Here is a 20,668-nt window from a genome sequence, read left to right as displayed (position 1 = left end):
GGACGAAGTTCTCGTGAGGTGGCGGATACACAAACTAGCCCGCATCGTTGCCTGTCACCCTCGCTCCCCTTGTCCGGCCACCAAGTTCTGTTGTTCCGCCGTGGGCTGGGTTTCCAATTAAACATGGCCACCCTCGAAGGAAAAAAATTTACTGTAATAAAAATCTAATTCCCTCCCCTCCCCCCCCCCCTCCCCGCCTGTCTCGAATGGACTGCACACGTTCACAAGCCTCCTCCCTTCCCAAAAGGAGGCCCAAGAGCCCAAGAAGAGCAGCAAAATTGAATAATCCTGACATTTCGCAGTGTTTTCTTATGTGTTTAACGATTTCAAACATCATCCCACTAAATATGTTCAATTAAACTCTAGTAGTGACGCGCCTTATAAATTAAGACACGTCAGTTACAGAGTACCATTCGTAAGGACTAACTATGGAACCGAAATGCTTTCATATTTAATTCCCAGTCTTCTAAATAAACATACACAGGCCATAGAAATTATTCAGAAATCTGTTTCCCAAAAGTCCTTCAATAGAAATGCCAAAGCTTACCTCCTTTCTCGCCCGAATGATTAAAGGGTTGTTCACACAGAAATTCTTGATGTCCCTGTTTTTCCGTCAACTCTGTGAATTCTCGTGTTTTTCTTGTTGTGATGTGCCTTGTAAATATTTACTTTAATTATGTAATTGCAAAAGTATGCACCTTCCTCCTACTTTTACCTTGTATAATTATTTTTTGTTTTTGTAATGAGAGTGTATGAAGCTCTTGCTTCTTTTGCCGCTTGTCCTGAGCATTGTGTCGGGTGCTTGGGCCCCGTCAGGCAGAGTGCATCTGCCTTTTGCCCCTGTATCCGAGACCTTGTTGTCTAAATAACGATCTATCTATCTATATGTCGGTTGGCCGATGGCAATGCACGCATCCATCTTCACATCAGGTCAAGCTATGTCCAGCTGGCGGCTACCGGTACTGGAAGCATCATTGCTGAAGCGTGTTTTTATTCAATACACACGAATTGATATTTCTACAAATAGAAAGGTCGGTTTTGTATATTATAGCAATACAGCCTGGAATCATGGGCTTGCCATACGGATGAATACAAAGACGTTAAAGGCCTGCATAAGAAATTGCGAAAATGGTGAGTTATGGCGGGCGCAATAAAAACATCAGCAGTAAAGTAACACCGAGCGCCTAAAGGAAAGTGGACGAAATGAAATTTCTCGATTCAAGATTTGTTCTTTCTGCAAGACAAAAGCTGCCAAAGGTGGCCACGAGTACTACAAAGGCACCAGTCTCTTTCACACATAACTGCATCGATGGCGTGTAGCATTGGAAGACAGGTAAAATATCAGAGCAAAAAACTACAACTAGAAAAAAAGACAGAAATAAAGGTATGGGAGCAGGGGGAAGAGATAAAATAAAATTGCATCACATGGGCTAAAATGTAACATAATCCTTCGCTTCGCAACTAACACCGACGAAAACAAATCGCCGTAGGCTAAAACTCGCAGCACGTGTAATAATCCCGGCATCGTCGATGTCGCCATGGTCACCGGATCAGAGGAAGAAGGAGCACTTCCTAGCGGGGTTCATCGGGGAGCCCTTTGGACAGCGGTAGACTTGGGCGAAGGCCGCCGAGTTGCGCACGGCCTTGTTACAGTCCAGCGTGTGCGGCCCCACGGCCCCGGGCAGCGTGCACATCATGTAGCACAGGGTCATGAAGAACACCTGCTCCCCGGAGAGGTCGCTCGCGATGCCCTGCGGGGAATCTTCGTCGCGCACCGAGCGCTGGTAGGCCTCGTGCGCTACTTCCAGGGCGGGTATCTCGGGAAACACGCTGCTCCACGTGCTTCCGGTTCCGGTGCCGCCGTCACTACTGTCGCCGAGGTTCTGCCCCTCGGTCTGCAGGCAGCCGTCTCGGAATGCAAATTCCTCCGCCGAGGCACTGCGAAAGGCGGGGTTGCGCACGCAGTTAATAGAGCAGAGGCCACGGTCTCATGCCAACACCCTGTTCATATTCTCGCTAGCCGTGGAGACGGCAATTATGGTTTGGTTTGGTTTATGGGGTTTAACGTCCCAAAGCGACTCAGGCTATGAGGGACGCCGTGGTGAAGGACTCCGGAAATTTCGACCACCTGGGGTTGTTTAACGTGCACTGACATCGCACAGTACACGGGCCTCTAGAATTTCTCCTCCAAAGAAATTCAACCGCCGCGGCCGGGATCGAACCCGCGTCTTTCGGACCAGCAGCCTAGCACCATAGCCACTGAGCCACCGCGGCGGCTCCTATGGTAACCCCTCGTGATAGCACAGCGTCACTCGGAGTACAAAATGCAGACCGTACTGACCAGGAAACAACGATCTTCTCAGACCAAGTGATCCCTAACGGTCCCACTCGACGGTCGCTAGGCCGCCATTTCTGCAACTTTTTCTTCAAAAACATTTTAAGGGCTGTTGAAGCAGTATGATTTTGTGCGTCTCATTGTGCACCAGCTATGCGCGGTACCGCGTCGCAGAGTTAGCACAACTCCCTCTCCCCACATTATTTCCCGGCTGTCGCATACGCGGACGAACACAAGTATAATAGGGAGCATGGATGTGAGGTATACAGTGGAGCAAGGTGAAGAACGTCGTAAAGAACTAGATTCTCTTCAAGCGGATCCAAAACTGATAAAGGAACACGAGAGGAGCAACGAGCTGACATGCGGAATTTCAGGGTTGTGCCAGAGTAACAAGCCCATAAGTACGTAATTTATCGCACCGAGCTTAATCTGTCTCGATTCATTCCTTCTTTAGCACAGTACTGTGCTTCCGTTCATTATATGTTTTCCGGCTAGCACGGACAAAGCTTCAGGTTTAGGTTTCGGTTTATGGGGTTTAACGTCCCAAAGCGACTAAGGCTATGAGAGACGCCGTAGTGAAGGGATCCGGAAATTTCGACCACCTGGGGTTCTTTAACGTGCACTGATATCGCACAGTACACGGGCCTCTAGAATTCCTCCTCCAAAGAAATTCCAGCCGCCGCGGCCGGGATCGAACCCGCGTCTTTTGGGTCAGCAGCCGAGCACCATAACCACTGAGCCACCGCGGCGGCTGCGGACAAAGCTTCACGCAGAACGCCGCCTCAGTTAGTTTTTAGCGATTAAGAGCCCTGGAATGAAATTACTTTGACTGCCCATCCCATCCCTCTACGTCCCAGGGGAGATCAGGGGAGTCTCCCCGGGCCCGCTTCCTCGGCGGTGGGTCGCTGAAGTAGAGATTTCCCTATTGATTTCTTTCCACCTTCGGGTGGCAAAATCACAATTGCCCTCGGGCCAAATCTTTTATTTTGCCATTGGGCTTATACCCGCGATACAGTAGTGGTGCGGGAGAGGCAAATTTTCTTATTCATTTTTGTCGCCTCAACTACCATTTGTTAATGTCACACCATAATATCATGCCCATTTAGCCTTACAGTGGGTATATATATTATAAATATAAATACGGTGTCGCAAACGCAAAACAGTGAAAAGCATGAGGCGCGCGGCACTGAAGTGATTGCAACTCTTGCACTTATACAAGAGGAAAAAGAACGAATTGTGAACAACTTGGGGCACCCCTATTTTTGGTGCCAGACCGATTCACTAACTAAACGCATTCGATTACCGTAATGTTTTCGAAAGTATTAAGACAGGCGTTGTTTTGTCGTAACTTTCTTATGGTCACCATGTGGTGGTGGCCGGCTCCGTTATCTCGAGCTAGCTTTAAAAGGCCTAACAAGGTTTTGAATCATGTTAGTACTTTGACGGAAATACCAAACTATTCCAAAACAACGACGGCAGTGAGAGCACTTACTTGGAAATAAAGAAGTCTCCGAACGAGCCGTCGGGATGCCACCTCAACCCTTGACTGTCCACGGACGCCACCAGCTGCAGAGCCATGGAGAAGCCCAGTCCCCCGTAGAACATGGCCTTGGTACCTTTGGGGTAGTAAAGAGGCGCGGTCACGGCGCCCACGGCCACCTTCACAGAGCCAGTCGCCGCGTCGTAGAAGAAGTACGGCAGCGCGTAATTCACCGGATAGCCCAAGAGGTCAATATCTTCCCGCGGATGGTACGCCGCGGCGGCGCTGCGACTCGCCTTGACCCAGTATTCGCCGAACGAAGGCTCAACGTTAGGAAAAGCTTCGTACAAACGTTCTAGCTCGCTGTTCTTGAGCACTCGCTCGGGGGGCCAGAGAAAAAGGCGCGTGGTGGAGACCTTCTGAACGGCGAGCCATCGGCTGTCGTCGTCCAGCCAGGTTGTCGCTTCCACCATGTCGGCAGCGGCCAAGACCAGACTGTTGAAGGCAGTCTTGACGAGAGAGCGCTCCTGTCGCGTGAAACGCGATACGGAGCCCAGTGCTGTCACGAGGATACGGTAGGCGGTCTCGACGAATCGCTCGCAGAAGTACGGCCGGTACAGAGCGACGCCCTGGTCGTATCGGTTTTTCAGCAGCCGGAAGTCTACCGCCGGGGCGAACAGCTGCACGAATGACCAGGCGATCAGGGCCAGGAGTTGTCTGTCGTCGTAAGAAGCCAACACGCTTGCCAACACCGCGAAGAACCCCACATCGCTGAGCAGAACCTCGTCGCTGGGCTCCACTGCGGGCTTGAGTTGAGTTTGCCTGAAAGCTCTAAGCCATTGGTCGAAGGCAACGGGTGGAGTGTAGGATCCCATATGCACGATGGACACCAGTGCCGGTTGGACAACTGGGGAACGCATAGCGGTCAGAAGCCTTTTGAATACATTTCTTTCCATTGCCATTGTTGCCTCGATGAGCGTCTTGTTTATCTCCGCCTCGATCTGCGCGCCGCTAAGGATAACCTGAAACGTGGACCAGTACTTGGCGTATCCTCCTGTCTCGCTCACCGTGACGTGATGCTGGAACATGAGAGGTATAAGTGAACCAGGCTCCAAAGTAAAGCGCCACTTCGAGACGGATGTCAGACGCAGTACCCTCACTTGAAAGAAGAGGGGAACGTGCCACTTGAGGGCCAGCGTCAGCAGCACGTCGAGGGCTGTGGTGTCTCCGGGATCTCGTTCAGCCGGCCAGGACAGTCTGCAGTCGTTTAGGAACTTCTGGAATGCGCCAACGTTCGAGCCGTACTGCGACCGCTCGCCCATGCATGAGGTGTACATGGCAAGTGGTTTGTGCCCGCTGGCAATAGTTCGCGAGCCATCGATCAGGATGCCTTCGAACGCCGGGAACCACGATTTGCGCACGTCGTCCATGGCCGAGTTGGAGTGCTCGAGGTAGCCTTCGGGAGGCGACCAGGCGGAGCATACGTAAGCGCTGAAGTTTCGGCAAGGGTCGAGACTGCGATTCAGCTTGGAGGTAAGTAGCCAGGCGTGATCGAAACAGTCTTTCGTCTTGCAGAACAGCTTTGGAGGTACTTGCTCGGTGGACTTCGTCAGCGCGACCACAGCGGCGACAATCACCACTGCCACAGCCGCCACGAACAAAGCCGCAATGAGAACATCTCGCTTTCTGAGCGGTACTCCAGCTACCATGAACGCAGCACTAGAAGCACACTGACCCTGCGAGTGGAAAACAGAAAATAAAGACTCGCGAAAATCTTTGCGAAGAGTGGAGCAGGGAAATCATTAAGTCGCTTTCACCAAGTAGGTTGCTGTGCGACCTGTGCGGTAGGACTGCTGTACCACGTGCAGTGTTTGCCAAAAGTAACCAGAGAATGGGTTTGGTTTGGTTAGGTTTGGTTTATGGGGGTTTAACGTCCCAAAGCCACTCAGGCTATTGAGAACGCCGTAGTGAAGGGCTCCGGAAATTTCGACCGCCTGGGGTTATTTACGTGCACTGACAATGGGGTTTACTTCTTTGCTTACGGCACCCCATAAGACGAAAAGTTCTCGATAGGTGAGGGCAAGGGCTATCCTTACCTTACACAGATTGAGTGCATAACCGGTGCCATAAGTGTCCTCTATAAGGCGAAGGAGCAAACCGCGTTGCTGGGTTACTTTTAGATAAGAGGGTACAACTGGAAATTGTGGTTTTAAAAAACTGATGCGAAGACAAAAGCTCTGAAGGCAGAATAAAGCATTAATCAAGATTACAATGTCAACAAAATGGGACCATGTTCGTTATATTCACTACCTGCTAGAGCAATGGCAATCATTCGATACTGCTCAAAATGGGAAGTTTCAGAATTGTCAGGCACGATGTAGCCCTTGACAAATATAATAGTGCTTTTCAAAGAGTCGACGGCATTTCAGGGCGAGATATTCAGCCCGAACCGACATCCGGTATGCGCTTAGCTGCAAGTAACTTTATACCGATGTTTTTGATGAAAATTCTACTATACAGAGTTTAGTTTCCACGTACATATAGATAATATCTTGCGATAAAACTGTCCTGACTAGGCTTGTTAAGGAAGCCAACAGCCACCGAAACAAAGACGCATATATAGGGAACTGTTTTATCGTAGATTTCGAAGATGTCGCCCCGTACATGAATAGCTTCTCTCCCACTGCCAGCAAGTTGTGGGACGAAGTAGAAAATAATTTCCGGATTAACTTCGCATTGATCAGCGCAACAAATTAAAAATATATATAAACATTCCCCTTTGCTCCTTGGCTTGGGTGATTGTTGGCTCCCCTGATATATCTCGAGCCCCTCATTTCCCTTCCCTTGCCTCTGGCTTGGCTTGGACAATTTAAACAAACGAGTCTAGACTGCAGGTCGGACAGTTACAGCCGTATATGCAATAAACCGAATTCGCCACTTGCACCGCGAGAGGCGGCAAAAATTCTAACGAAAGATAGCAGCCACTCCTCAACATGACCACCCTCCTCGTCCACTCAAGTGACGGCAAATACGTCCACGCAAAACTCTAAAGACGCAGCGCTTATAATTGGGCGATTACCTGGAATTATGGGCAACATGAATTCCTGGCATCTGCTCGCCTGCGCTCTGCGGTCATGCTTTTGCGCGACGTTCGTTAAGCTAAGACTCATTTTAAGCAAGTGCTTCGGTTAGGGCTTGTATACTTCCTCTCACAACTTGCTGGCACTGGAGTAGAAATGATTCGAGTATACGTGACGACATCTTCCAAAGCTGCGTGGTTGGCCTCCCACCGCGTGAGGACAGTACAAAACACGAAGTCGTCGCCTCGCGCACGCAGCTTCCTCTCACTTGCCTGCAGGTGTCGAGGCTGAAAATGGCCACGTTGCGATTGTCAGGACTGTGTATTGTGTGGGATGTTTGCTGATTTCGTTCGCTTGTTTCATTTTATGTCGCCGTATTGGCCATATACAGTGCTTGACCGTGCATGACCTCTTAGAAACTGCACCCTAAATCCATTGCTGACGAGTTGCCGCGCCTTACAGTACTGCTGCGATAATCGTGCCTTAGCCCAGCGCAATGCGCGGTGCGTTGTTGTGATTCACCCCAACTAGACGACGCGTCTTCGGACACCTGCCACGACTGAGCAGTGTCCCGAGTTACCTTCGCGCCCGTACCAAAAAGGAGGATAAAGGGAAATTTCTTTTGCAGAGGCTACTGTCCACGGCGTGTGACTAATTTCCTTGGACGGACCCGGGTGAGAGAAGCGTAGTGAGCTTGGTTGAAGGCGACCGTGCATGTGGGAAATGCTTGTGGTAATGCGCTCCTTGATGGACGATGCCCCTCATCACAGGAGTACAAGAAAATTCTTGCCCCGGTAGGGGTGAGGGAGCCAAAAAACAAACAAACTAAGCGAATAAAGTGCTCGAGCTTCAGCGCGGAACACGTGGGAGAATACTGGGACCATTAAGGAGCTGTTTCGCACGTTGTAAGAGAAAAGGCGGGCGACAAAGTTACGAAGCTCTTTAAAACAAGGGATGGCGATTTGCTCAATTACGCCAAATACAAATTAGGTATTAGCAGTTCGGTTTCCTCTCGCTTTTGTATTTAGGTTAAGTGTACGGAAGCAATGGGTTAATGTCCATATATGCGCAATTGGTCATTCCCAGCACTAATAGATCCATGGGAGTCTTCCTATCGCTCCCGGTGCAGTGGTGCAGCGGTCAAGCGATGCGTCACTGCCCTTCTATGGCAGCTATTCGCCTTGGATGGGACTTGGGTTGCCTGGGTTGGGTTTTCGATCCAGGTTGCTCATGCCCACCTGCCCATCGCGTAGTGGGCAACCTGCCCAGGTTGTCCACCACTCGGTGGGCAGCCTGCCAAAAAAACGACTTTAGGTTTGGTTTGGTTTATGGGGTTTAACGTCCCAAAGCGACTGAGGCTATGAGACACGCCGTAGTGGAGGGCTCCGGAAATTTCGACCACCTGGGGTTCTTTAACGTGCACTGACATCGCACAGTACACGGGCCTCGAATTTCTCCTCCAAAGAAATTCAACCGCCGCGGCCGGGATCGAACCCGCGTCTTTCGGGCCAGCAGCCGAGCACCATAGCCACTGAGCCACCGCGGCGGCTTAAAAAAAAAAAAGGTTTGGTTTGGTTTATGGGGTTTAACGTCCCAAAGCGACCGAGGCTATGAGAGACGCCGTAGTGAAGGGCTCCGGAAATTTCGACCACCTGGGGTTCTTTAACGTGCACTGACATCGCACAGTACACGGGCCTCTAGAATTTCTCCTCCAAAGAAATTCCAGCCGCCGCGGCCGGGATCGAACCCGCGTCTTTCGGGTCAGCAGCCGAGTACCATAACCGCTGAGCCACCGCGGCGGCAAAAACGGCTTTAGACAAACAGAAAAACACACAACGGCTAAATTCGGAGAATGGCCACTATAATAAGTGCTATTCTGCAATATCTTACAGAGAGCGAGCTATAAAATGACACGCATGGGCAGCAACTAGGCGGCCTCAAACGGCACTAACTTGCACTGTTCTCAAATTGGAACGGTGCTAGATAGCCACCCGATATAACATCTTTAATACCTGCCCTCTAAGAGCTTTAAAACGTGTTAGTAGAGCCAAAAGTTCAGCATATATACTTCTGGCAGTTCCATGTGACAAAAGACCAGGAATGCGCACCGTCACATGTAAGTTCTTCGCCAACTAAGCGCGGCGTCACGACTTTTGTGCCGTGGATACGATAGCATGATTCTGTAATGAACATCTCGGAGGATGAAGGCTAAGCTTTACGGACATGCGGAGAGAACGTAATGGAAGCGTCAAGTAGCGAAAGGTGGAGGCGTGACAACTTCCTGGTAGTTACCTTCGAACGCTGCTGTCCTTCGCGTTCGTTGCTGAATGTGTCTAGCCCATGGAAAAAAGACGACAAGGATAACTTGCGCTGATATCTCTGGCTGTTCCTCACTGATGATCTTCCAGAAGAAAGTGACAGTCGGCGATGCGCTCTGAAACCATTACGCATGGATGCCCTCTGATCTTGGGGTGGTTTCTGCAACGTCCAAGCTGAAGTTTCCGCGGGCGCTGTCGGGTTACCGTCCGAACCTTTGCTCTTGCTCGTTGAGGAGGCGCTAGATGGCGGTGTCTGGCCGCTTCCTGGTAAACTAGCTCCGGAGCCAGACCGCTCGGTCACACTCTGGATGCTGGTTCTGCGCCTGCTGGAAGGGCGCACGTCATCACGAGGTGCCGCTCCGGACGTAGTCTGCAGCAAATGATTCTCAACACTGACAGCACTTTCTAACGATCGCCGCGGTTGCGAGCCTTCGCACTCTTGCACTGGTGGCGGGGGACCCTCGCTGACCCCAACCTCTGGTCGTGTAGAAAGTCCGATATCAGGCGCATTAGGTGAAGGCGTCGTGTCCACTTGTAACCGTCGTTGTTGCGAGCCCTCGTAATTTGGCGCTGGAAGCTGTAGAACCTCGCTGTCTCCTATCTCCGACCGTGTAGGAAGCCCGATGGCTGTAGCGGGGGTAGTCACTGAAGGCGGTGTCGTGGATGAAGCGATGCGGGTCTCGCACAAATTAGTGTCGGCGTACCCGCTTTGTTCAGCAGCCATGGTTCGAGGCTCTGTGTCTTCGAGGGCCAGTGGATTTTGCTTGCTTCCAGTCGGTTCGATAGAATGACTGTCCGCGAAGTAGTCGGGGGCAGCGGTGGCGACATCCGGTTGGATGCACCCCTGCGCAGCAGCTGCAGGAACTTCATGGCTGGGATTGCTCACACGTTGGCGCGACCCTCCGTACTTGGGGGACGAAGCCAATCCGGGAGAAGACTCCCTCCCTGCGGAGCTTCTTCGGGAGCCAGACCTCTTTCTGTCCGTGTGGTCGTCGTCCGCGGCTGGAATCATATCTTAAGTGATCGCAATGTCGGACAGTCTGAGAACGATGCGCGTTCTTGAACGTTCCTCTTCTTCTAGTGCTTAATTACTCCGACGCGCGTTCTTGAACGTTCTTCTTCTAATGCTTAATTACTACTTGCGGCACGCGCCAGAGGCGGGCCCAATATTTGGGGCCAAAAAATGCTGCGCCTCAATTGTTGCATGAGAAAAAAGAACCGCGAAAGTTGACATGCAAATTCGTAAAAGCAACCGTTTTAAATCTGTACGTTCGCTTGAATAGTATACGCATATATGATGAACTGGAGCGATAGTTTTTGTCCTAGCCCCTTGTGTTTGAGGAAAGGCGCACCATTGTTCACTAAACACTAACCGGATTTCACACTGTGCTGTCTACAGAGGAATGTAGCCCACAGATGAACGCACACAACCCAATACACGCTACCAACACGTATTCGCGTAGGACACACTCATACAGTGCTTTCAGATATTTAAGTTTGCCCATAACCCGGAAGCAACAACGACATATAACAGCTGCACTAAGCCCCCTTCCTTTTTTAGTTTTTAACGGAGAGCCTACCTTCACACCACGTGGAGCACGTGACAGCAGATGGCGCACGCTAGACTGAAGCGTGAAATGCTGGGCGAGTTGGTACATGTTCGAAATTTCTGGAGCCCTTCACTACGGCGTCTCTCATAGCCTCAGTCGCTTTGGGACGTCAAACCCCAATAAACCAAACCAAACCAAACATGTTCAAGTGAGAAAAACCAGCGACAGTCTGTGTGTGTCTTCTCCTGGTCCTGCGTCCTTTTTCGTTGGTTTTTCTCACTTGAATGTGTACCAACTCGCCGAGCACTGCGTGCTTCTGAAATACTTTTCTTGTACCCTGGACGCCTTTCTACATGCGTCTTCTTCCACGGACCTCTTGTCATCTTGCGTCAGCGCCATCGCCTTAACTACCTGTAGGACACGCATTTTGTCCTATTGCCTCAATATTGGCATGCCGCCTTTAGAAATTCTGAAGTCCGAGCTTTATCGGCAAGCTTGGCATATATATAACTGGTTGCGCCATCTGTGCCAGCAGTGCGAGCATCCGTGGGCGGATTCAAGGAAACTAAGAGAGCATCGTCGCCTGTCTGCCTTACTCGTCGAGGTGTACTGGGATGAGCTCCGGCGAGGTCTGCCCAAGAAATCCGGGAAGGATGTAGCTTGCACACCGGTCACTTACATGAGCGGTACCTCCCCACCGCCAGCCTTTGATGACATTCTGAAGATAGGTCCGAAGTTCAGCCTTGAACCACGAGCCCGGAAACACGCGCTTTTAGCAGTTGTGCACAGAATCGTCACAAGGGTCCCACCAGAAAATAGGACCGACTGTGTGTCGGAAGGCGTTGGAAGCCTGGAGAAGATATGAGCAAGCAACAAGAGGTGAAGCGAAGACTTGCCACCCTTGACTGCCCACTTCAAACAGAACGACTTCAGACTTGTACAAATGAATAAGGAAGGTAGATTCGTCGTGCTTCCGTATTCCGTGTGTGCGAAAAAGGCGAAGGAAGCGATCCCGAAGAATTTTACGCCGTTAGAGTTAAAACCTCATAAGGCGACTGCGTCTGCTCAACCAGCTCAATTTGACTAGACTGGAAAACGAGATCTTTAAAAGTGAATAATATGTCTTGTATATTTTTCTCATGGCAAAGAAAAAATAAAGAAGAAACGCGACAGTCTCCGTGTGTCTTCTCCTGGTCCTGCGTCCTTTTTCGCTGATTTTTCTCATTTGAGCTAGACAGACTTGAGTAACACATGCTGTTGGGCTAATTGGTCTTTGAGGATCTTTGATGAGCCAGCGCAAAAAGACACCGGACAAGTAGATGAAGGAAAACTTGGACGGAGTCGCCCCACGTGGATCAGGCTCGTTGAGAACAGAACGTGGGAGCCTTCGGCTGCGAAATACCGTGCAAGAAAGATATGAATTCTGTGGAAAGTTGCCTTTACATCTGCCTCTGAAAAAAAAAAAGCCAATACATTGAACAAAGCTCGCAGTAGCTGCTGTAAAACCTTTCTACGATAGCGAAAATTTCTTTTTCCCAGTTCATCAAAAAGCTAATTTCAATATTTCGTCTATTTGCCGCGAGGTGTAACAAGTCGCCTTCCAGGTGGTGTGTTAATGAAGAAGAGACGCTTGCTATATTCAATGCTCTTTGCCACTTTTGCAAGATTGAGCTTGTCACATAGCTTCATGGCTTGTGCCTTAAGCTTGGGAAGCGAGACTTTCCTACGAGCCTCAAAAACCTCTGTCACAGCACGGTGGGCATTCTCATTGAATGTATCATGCGAAAATACAGCAAAACCTCCCTCTTTGTCATAGGGGAGGACACGAGGGAAGGCGACGTGTATCCCACCTGGCCGACCAAGAGGACTCTGGTCGGTGCATCGCCGATGGTGTGGACGTCCTTTCTCACTGTAAGCCTCGCCCCTCGAAAGTCAATGTGAATCACGTCCTGTCCTTTCTAGCCGAACAGTCACTTTGTGTCCTTCCATCTGACAAAGAGGGAGGTTTTGCTGTATTTTCGCATGATACATTCAATGAGAATGCCCACCGTGCTGTGACAGAGGTTTTTGAGGCTCGTAGGAAAGTCTCGCTTCCCAAGCTTAAGGCACAAGCCATGAAGCTATGTGACAAGCTCAATCTTGCAAAAGTGGCAAGGAGCATTGAAAATAGCAAGCGTCTCTTCTTAGAAGTGTTTTTCAGCGCAAAGACTCACAAGGTTGATGCTCCCCTTAGGGTAATAATTTCTGAACAAGACACTTGGCAGAAGTCAATAGCTCTGTTTCTCTAAGAAAAACTTAATATTTTGCCTGCCAATGACCCGTTTCTTGTAAGAAATTCAGAACAAGTTGTTAATGCTGTGAAATTGTTGTCCGACAAGAGCCTTCTCGGCTTCTCCATTGACGTTAAAGATTTGTATTACTCCTTGCCTCATGATAACTGTTGTGTCCCCATATTGCTTTTGTGTGTGTGCGCCCCCTCCTAACGACCACTCGCATTCCCCTCCTAACGACAGTTCGCATCCTCCTCCTAACGACCACTCAATCCTCCTCCTAACGACCGCTTGCCCTTCGTCGCACGCTGTCGCCAGAGGCCCCCCCACGGTGCGCCCCCGCACCCTCCTCCTGTTCTGGGAAGCCACTCCCTGCCGTGGACGCTTCTCCCCTCCCTCCTTTCTTCGGGCGGCCAGTTCGGCTCCTGCCTCGGTCGACGCTGGTCGCACCCTCATCGGCTTTAAATAAACGAAGTCTAAAAGTACCGTGTGCGTCTTCGCTGCATTCAACACAGCGACCGGACACGACAGTGGCGACGAGAAAGTGGATTCGACCCGCGCTACGCAACGCTATTGACAAGCCATGGCTACGCGAGGGTTTCCCAATCAGATACCAGAATTCAACGGCTCATCGTGGTCATCGTGGGTTGGACGCCTTCAGTTCTACTTTGAAGCTAACAACATCACAGACCCAGCCTTGAAGAGGGCCAACCTGCTGACGCTGTGCGGGGAGCAGACCTACGATACTGTCTGCGCCCTTATTCAGCCAAGCACACCAGCGGCAGTGTCTTACGACGACATCGTAAAAGCGCTGCAAAAGCACTACGACCCAAGGCCATCCGAGGTCTACAGCCGGGCTCGCTTCCAACGACGAGATCAACTGGGAGGAGAAACTGTGAGCGCCTACGTAGCCGCGCTCAAGAAGCTCGCTGCCGACTGCAATTTTGGAACGCTGTCGACAACAGCTACCGGGCAGGAGGGAGACGCAGCTTCTTCTGCTAACACCACCATGCTTCCCTTGGACGTGATGTTACGCGACAGATTTGTGTGCGGACTGAGTGACGAGTCACTGCAGCAGCGCCTGTTCGCTGAGAAGGACCTCACATTCAGCAAAGCTTACGACATCGCCGTTCGAGCGGAGAGCGCCGGTCACCAGCAGAGAGGGATTCGCCGGAACACCGAGCCGGTACACCAGACAAGCAACCAGGTGCGCAAGCCTTCTGTTGTTGTAAAATCGGTCAAAAAGGCACAACGCTGCTGGCGGTGTGACGACCAACACAACCCCCAGGGATGTCGATTCCAGTCAGCCACGTGTAATTTTTGCCACAAGCGAGGGCATATCGAAAGAGCATGCATTACGAAACGGAGACTTGCCAAGATAAAGTCACCTTCCCAGCCTAATCACAGCGTCAACGCCTCAGAGAATACGCCGCTATCTGATCTCCATGGAGCAACATCAGCAACACCATCTGTGTTGTACGACCTGAACACCATGAATCTCGGCACGCGACCGAAGATTTTTACAGAAGTAAGCGTACATCACCAGCTGATTAAGTTCGAGGTGGACTCCGGCGCAGCCTGTACTCTGATCAGTGAGGACACGTTCCGAACTTCATGGCCATCTGACGCACCCGCCCTGCAACAAGACGACACGCACCTGCGAACGTGGTCAGGACAGAATCTGCCACTATTGGGCTCTGCCAACGTGCAGGTTAACTACAACGGCCAGACCCATACGCTACCTCTGCTTGTTGTGAAGGGCACAGGATCAAGCCTTCTAGGGAGAAACTGGTTTTCTCCACTAGGCGTGATGATATGCGGCATACACCAAAACGCCGATGCGCTAAGCCGTCTGCCACTAGACGCAACTGTTGACGAACCATTTCCACCAGGAGACGTTCTGATGTTCGAAGCACTGCCAGAACCTCCGCTTACAGCAGGCACAGTTGCAGCATCTACGCAGAAGTGCGCAGCTCTCCGGCTAGTTTACACAGCTGTTCAACAAGGCAACGTGCATAAACTCCAAGGGGACAACTTCGACGCTTACCGCAGGCGAGCTACAGAGTTGAGCACCCATCGCGGCTGCACCATATTTGAGTCCCGAGTTGTGATGCCGAGAGAACTACGCGCACAAGCTATGTCTCTCATCCACGCCGGACATCGGGGCATCGTTGCAATGAAAAAGTGTGCCAGAAGCTACATGTGGTGGCCTGGCATTGACAACGACATCGAAACAGTGGTGCGAGAATGCAAGCCTTGCCAGAGCAGCCGGAGCGCCCCGCCGAAAGCTCCTGTCCCAGAATGGGAAAAGCCAGACACACCATGGCACACACTGCACATTGATTTTGCAGGACCAATTGAGGGCTGCACTTTCCTTGTGGTCGTAGATGCCTACACAAAGTGGCTTGAGATAAGGCAAATGGGACAGACGACTTCGGCAGCAGTCATTGACAACCTCCGATCACTATTTGCTACGTTCGGCCTGCCGCGCAAGGTAGTGTCGGACAACGGAACACCGTTTGTGTCTGCGGAGATCCTCAAGTTTTATCGCGACAACGGGATCTCATCAGTTACATCGGCCCCCTACCACCCAGCGACAAACGGACAAGCTGAGCGCTACATGGCCGAGCTAAAACGCGCCCTTGAAAGAGATCAGACAGGCTCACTGCAGCGCCGCCTTGCGCGCTTTCTCTTCAAGCAGCACACGACGGTTCAAAACACAACAGGCGAGACCCCCTCGAAAATGATGTTCGAGCGTGAAATGCGAACCCAGCTCACAGCCATCCTCCCCGAGCCAAAGGCAGAGACGTTCCGGGAAGAAAAAGCAATTCCGCGCTGCGGCACGCTTAATGAGGGGCAGCGCGTCCTCGCCCGACAGTTTCTGAAAAAGCCACGCTGGGAGGAAGCTACAATTGTCAGACGCATAGGCCTGCGCTCTTGGCTCGTCAACATACATGGCACAGTAGCACGCCGACATCTCAACCAGCTGCGTAGATTTACGACGCCGTCTGAGAGCTGTCCGCCAGCGGAGAGAACACGTGCACCATTTTCCCACATAGCCTGGCACCTCTTCCCGGAAGAAGAGACTTCGCCCAGGACAGACCTAGGAGACACAGCGAACAACAGCCAGCCTACAAGTGTTTCTCCCCCGAGCGCACAAAGCCAGCGCGCCTCCACGCGTGAGCGCCGACCCCCTGCACGATACCAGGCAACTTTCTAAGGGGGAAGGAAGTGTTGTGTCCCCATATTGCTTTTGTGTGTGTGCGCCCCCTCCTAACGACCACTCGCATTCCCCTCCTAACGACAGTTCGCATCCTCCTCCTAACGACCACTCAATCCTCCTCCTAACGACCGCTTGCCCTTCGTCGCACGCTGTCGCCAGAGGCCCCCCCACGGTGCGCCCCCGCACCCTCCTCCTGTTCTGGGAAGTCACTCCCTGCCGTGGACGCTTCTCCCCTCCCTCCTTTCTTCGGGCGGCCAGTTCGGCTCCTGCCTCGGTCGACGCTGGTCGCACCCTCATCGGCTTTAAATAAACGAAGTCTAAAAGTACCGTGTGCGTCTTCGCTGCATTCAACACAGCGACCGGACACGACAATAACCTACTTACCTTAGTTGAAGAATCGATCCTTCATTACGGTGCGGTGTCATTTCAAAATAAATCAGGGCTGTCTGTTGATAGTCTTTTGGAACTGCTGTTGTTTTATCTCCGCTCCACCTTGTGGGAATCCTGGCTTTCCGCCGTCGCCTTTGCGCGGACTTGCCGGCCTCCCGTGTTGTTTCTCCTCTTTCCCTTGCTCCCGCCTCAGGCGGTGGAGAGGCGGCTGGGTGACTAATCACTGTCATTTAGCCACAGCTCCGCCCCGGCTCCCCAAGGGCCTTTGCCATTGGCGCCTTTTTGGCGGGAATTCGGGACCCGCTTTGGGGCGGCCGCGCACCGCGCGACCGTCCGAGCGGGGCCGAGAGAGAGATCCCTCCGAGACAGCGTAAGGTGCATACTACTGTTTGTCCCTGCCGGCCTTTGCCGCTCGGACCAGTGCATATACTCGAGCTCGCCCGCACGTGTCCTCTGACCTGCAGCGGCTCGAGCCTGTCCAGCGGGGTCCAGCGACCTCCGACAGGCGTACCTTGCGTTTATTGCCCACTCTCTCTCGCAACCGGCCCAACGGTCGACACGAGAGAGAGATCACAGCACTGCCGCGGGGACATTCTCCTGCAGCGGCGTGCTAGCGGCGCGCATTACTCGAGTCGCTTCGTGCGCGCAGCGGTTCCTTGCTCCTCGCGCGCCCCCGGGACGGGGTGACGATTGAGTGTGTGTGTACTGCTGAAGGACGACGTGAATAAACGTCTCCTTGGTGAACTTGGAGGCCTATTTCTTTGCGGCGAATCGCTCTCCTCCCAGCGAAGGTTGAGTGCGCTGCAGCGGTGTCCCAGTGTGTGTGTGGTGACGGCTGATCGGGGCCCTTGGCTCGCGCGAAGCTCGAACCCGCGGTGGGTGGTGGCCTGTGTCCACTTAGGAACCCACAACCTTCATAAATTTTCAAGACGTTCCGTTCACTCAAAAGCAGGGAATATGCATTGGGTCCTGCCTGGCCCCCGCACTTAGTAACCTATACCTTGCACACCTTGACAGGATCCTCCAAGACCGACTTGCTAATTCTTGTGTGGTTAGAATGTTCAGATTTGTTGATGATTTTCTCTTCCTTGTTAACTGCACACCTTCGAACCTCGAGGCCGTTACTTCAGACATTTTGACCATTGTACAAGGGTGTTTTCACCCGCTACTATTGACTAGCGAAATGCCTACTGACTCAGAGATAAGGTTTCTCGATATTCGGCTTAAATTCATGGACAACCACGTTTGCTGGTGCTATTCACCTCGCGCCAACAAACCGCTTCTACCTTATACATGAGCTCATTCTAAACTCGTGAAACGAGGCATTATTAACCTCTGCATGGAAAACGCCTTTGAAAAGTCATGCCCCCATGAATCCACATCTAGCTTTCATGAACAACTCGCGAGGTTCCTCGAAGCAGGGTAGCCTAAAGATTTCGTGGGTTCAGTCGCCGAAAACCTCCTGAAAAAGAAGCTCCGGAAAGAACCTAACACTACAGAAGAAACGAGAGGCAAGGTGGCTGTCAGTCCATTGTCTCACGCACAATCTCAAGAAAATAGGGAAAAAGGCAAACGTTCGCGTGGTGTTTTCAGCTCCACAAAAGCTCAGTGTGTTATGCAAAAGGTCCGTGCCCTCCGCACATAGCTCCCAAAAGCAGCAGTGTACCATCCGCCACAGGAAAAGATTTGTTAAATGTACTGAGGGCATTGTGTACAACATTCCGCTCTCCTGTGGCAAGCAGTATATTGGGCTATCCGGTAGGTGCCTGAACGATAGGCTTCGAGAGCACAATAATAACATGAAGACTTATACCGGCAGCAATCTAGCTTTGCACTGCGAAGATTGCAAGTGCGTGCCTTTTTTGGACAAATGCTCAGTCGTTGTTAACAGTAGAGATAAGCTAACTCGCGAAATTGTAGAAGCTGCACAGATTGCTGCCTTACAAGATAACTGCGTTAGTACTCCGTCCATTTCCTTGTCTAAACAAGAGCTGGCCTTCTTGGGTTCAAAACATCCGTGATCTCACATTTTTTATCGCATTTTATCGCACCTTTTTTCGATTTTTCCTCTCGGGTCAGCGCATGCGCTACTTTTGCTCAGGTTCCGTTCACTTGGTTGGGTGTGGTTTTCTTCGTCAGTCGGAAGTTAGCGCCTGTGTTGTTGGTGTGTGTTCTCTCCCCTTGTGTCCGTCGTCCTGGTTTTGTGCTACTCTTATGTTATGGATCAATACCGACTTGCCCAAATTTCCACCCTGGTGAAACGTATACACCATCTGCTGTCTGAGGCCAGAAATGCCTCCGAAAGTAAATGTTGCGCAACGTGGCTGTATCCTTGCGCCTGTTTCCCATTTTTGTGGTACATGACCCAAAGAAAAGGAGGCCATTCTCACCATAGATGCATAGGAGTCCCTCCTGCGTATACTACTCGAAAAACAGCGCTAGCTCATTTCGCGCGCATTAAAGGCCGCAGAGTACCAAGGGGTCCCTGCCGACCTCCTCTAATGCAACGCAACCAGTCTTCGGGCTGGTTCCCCTACTTTCAGGAGCAACTAAAGGGTTTATCATCATCATCACCACCACCACTCGGTGCTTCATGAGTTATAGCATCGCCAACAATTCGATTGAAGTTGTACATAACCATGTCATATTAAACTCAGGATTTCACATCAATTTGTCGTCAGTGATTTACAATTAGCGAAAGCGCGTTGCAGAAACGCCAATTAGCTTTCTTCCTGGACACCAGACTTCGTTCATTATGTTGTCGCATAGACTGGATGACATTCTAGCGCTGCCAAGCGAAGACAGCTTTCGGTGGGTAGATCTACGCGCTGGCACATGTCATTTTGTGTGAAAAAAAAAATGTATGTCATGTTGTAAAAAAGAAAGTGCGGCGGAAGCGAGTGCCAAACTAATTCGGAATGGTTCCTTTTAATCGGTCCGATTCGGGTTGAGCTGCAGGATGGCGAAAAAAATTGAGTTTGGTTCGGCTCCGGTTTCAGGTTCGGTTCCGATTTGGCAGTACCCGCCGCGGTGGCTCAGTGGTTAAGGCGCTCGCCTACTGAGCCCGAGTACCCGGTTTCAAACCCTGCCGCGGCGGCCGCGTTTCGATGGAGGCGAAGCGTAAGAGGCGCCCGTGTGCTGTGCGATGTCAGCGCACGTTAAACATCCCCGGGTGGTCGAAATTATTCCGGAGACCTCACCTCTTTGTTCCTTTCTTCTTTCATTCCCTGCTTTATCCCCTCCCCTAAGGCAAGGTACGAGTGTCCATCGAGAGATGTGAGACAGGTAATACGCTATTTCCTTTCCTCAAAAACCAATTTTCATTTATTTTCGTGCCAGTATTCGAGTATATCTCTCACAAGAATCCTTCGTCTAGCAAGCACACTACAAACTGCCAGAGTAGTGACGGATAAGGACACATGCTGCGCCAAAGAGGCTCAAATAAATATAACAGCAAAGTAAATCAAATGAAACCGAGAGTTCTAGGAAGGTTTAAGCACAACGTCTCTTTGCGAAGGTCTTATTTTTTCCTTCTTTTATTATACTCGGTTTCCGACAATCCGTTAATGGATCGTGGGTAAATTGATTGCTTGTTTTCAGAGCTGCTTTGTTTGCACTTGCTACGCACGTTCATTTTATCGTCGAGTTGCTCCCCCCGGGGAATTTATTAGCGCAGCTCACATCTGGGCTTCTCTGGAAAACGAAATATGCACACGCGTGAACTGCGCCAGCCTTGTTTCGTAAGCGTAGACACTCATAAGAACTTAATAGAATATGTACCTTTCTTTCACTCTGCGGAAATCTTAAAGAATGGAAACATACAAAACAAGGAGGAGGCATGGAGTGCAAACAGGGAGAGCTTCATTTGTGGAAGATCATGGTACAAACGTACTGCCGTCGCAGAAAGTAACTAAAATGTGAACCAGGGACTTAAGAAGAGAAGGGGAAAGTCACCCTCCCCCCCTTTTATCTCGAAATATTTGTGCTCCCACCAGATTTCTGACAAGCTCTTGAAATTTTCT

General features: G+C 51.1%; 1 protein-coding gene across 1 annotated transcript; it reads right to left on the bottom strand.

Moving 5' to 3' along the window:
- Positions 1 to 974: 974 nt before the first annotated feature.
- On the bottom strand, positions 975 to 5,640 carry LOC149362468 (endothelin-converting enzyme 1-like). The gene is made up of 2 exons (XM_089569720.1): positions 3,828 to 5,640; positions 975 to 1,938 (listed from the first exon to the last, which is right to left on the bottom strand). Exons 1-2 carry the CDS (start codon positions 5,522 to 5,524, stop codon positions 1,551 to 1,553), a joined length of 2,085 nt encoding a protein of 694 aa, XP_089425846.1. The 5' UTR covers positions 5,525 to 5,640; the 3' UTR covers positions 975 to 1,550.
- Between the last annotated feature and the right edge of the window lie 15,028 nt (positions 5,641 to 20,668).

Source organism: Amblyomma mixtum, chromosome 2 (assembly GCF_055824585.1).
Source record: "Amblyomma mixtum isolate Tamu chromosome 2, ASM5582458v1, whole genome shotgun sequence".
In the NCBI taxonomy this organism is placed as follows: domain Eukaryota; kingdom Metazoa; phylum Arthropoda; class Arachnida; order Ixodida; family Ixodidae; genus Amblyomma; species Amblyomma mixtum.
Note: the sequence above shows the minus strand (reverse complement) of the source record. Positions and strands in the feature narration are given on the sequence as shown.

Excerpts from the sequence above, each read along its gene's own strand:
- LOC149362468 (XM_089569720.1), bottom strand. The coding sequence starts at position 5,524 with ATGGTAGCTGGAGTACCGCTCAGAAAGCGAGATGTTCTCATTGCGGCT. Across the intron at positions 1,939-3,827 it reads GGAGACTTCTTTATTTCCAA|TGCCTCGGCGGAGGAATTTG; the intron begins GTAAGTGCTCTC and ends CGCCTTTCGCAG.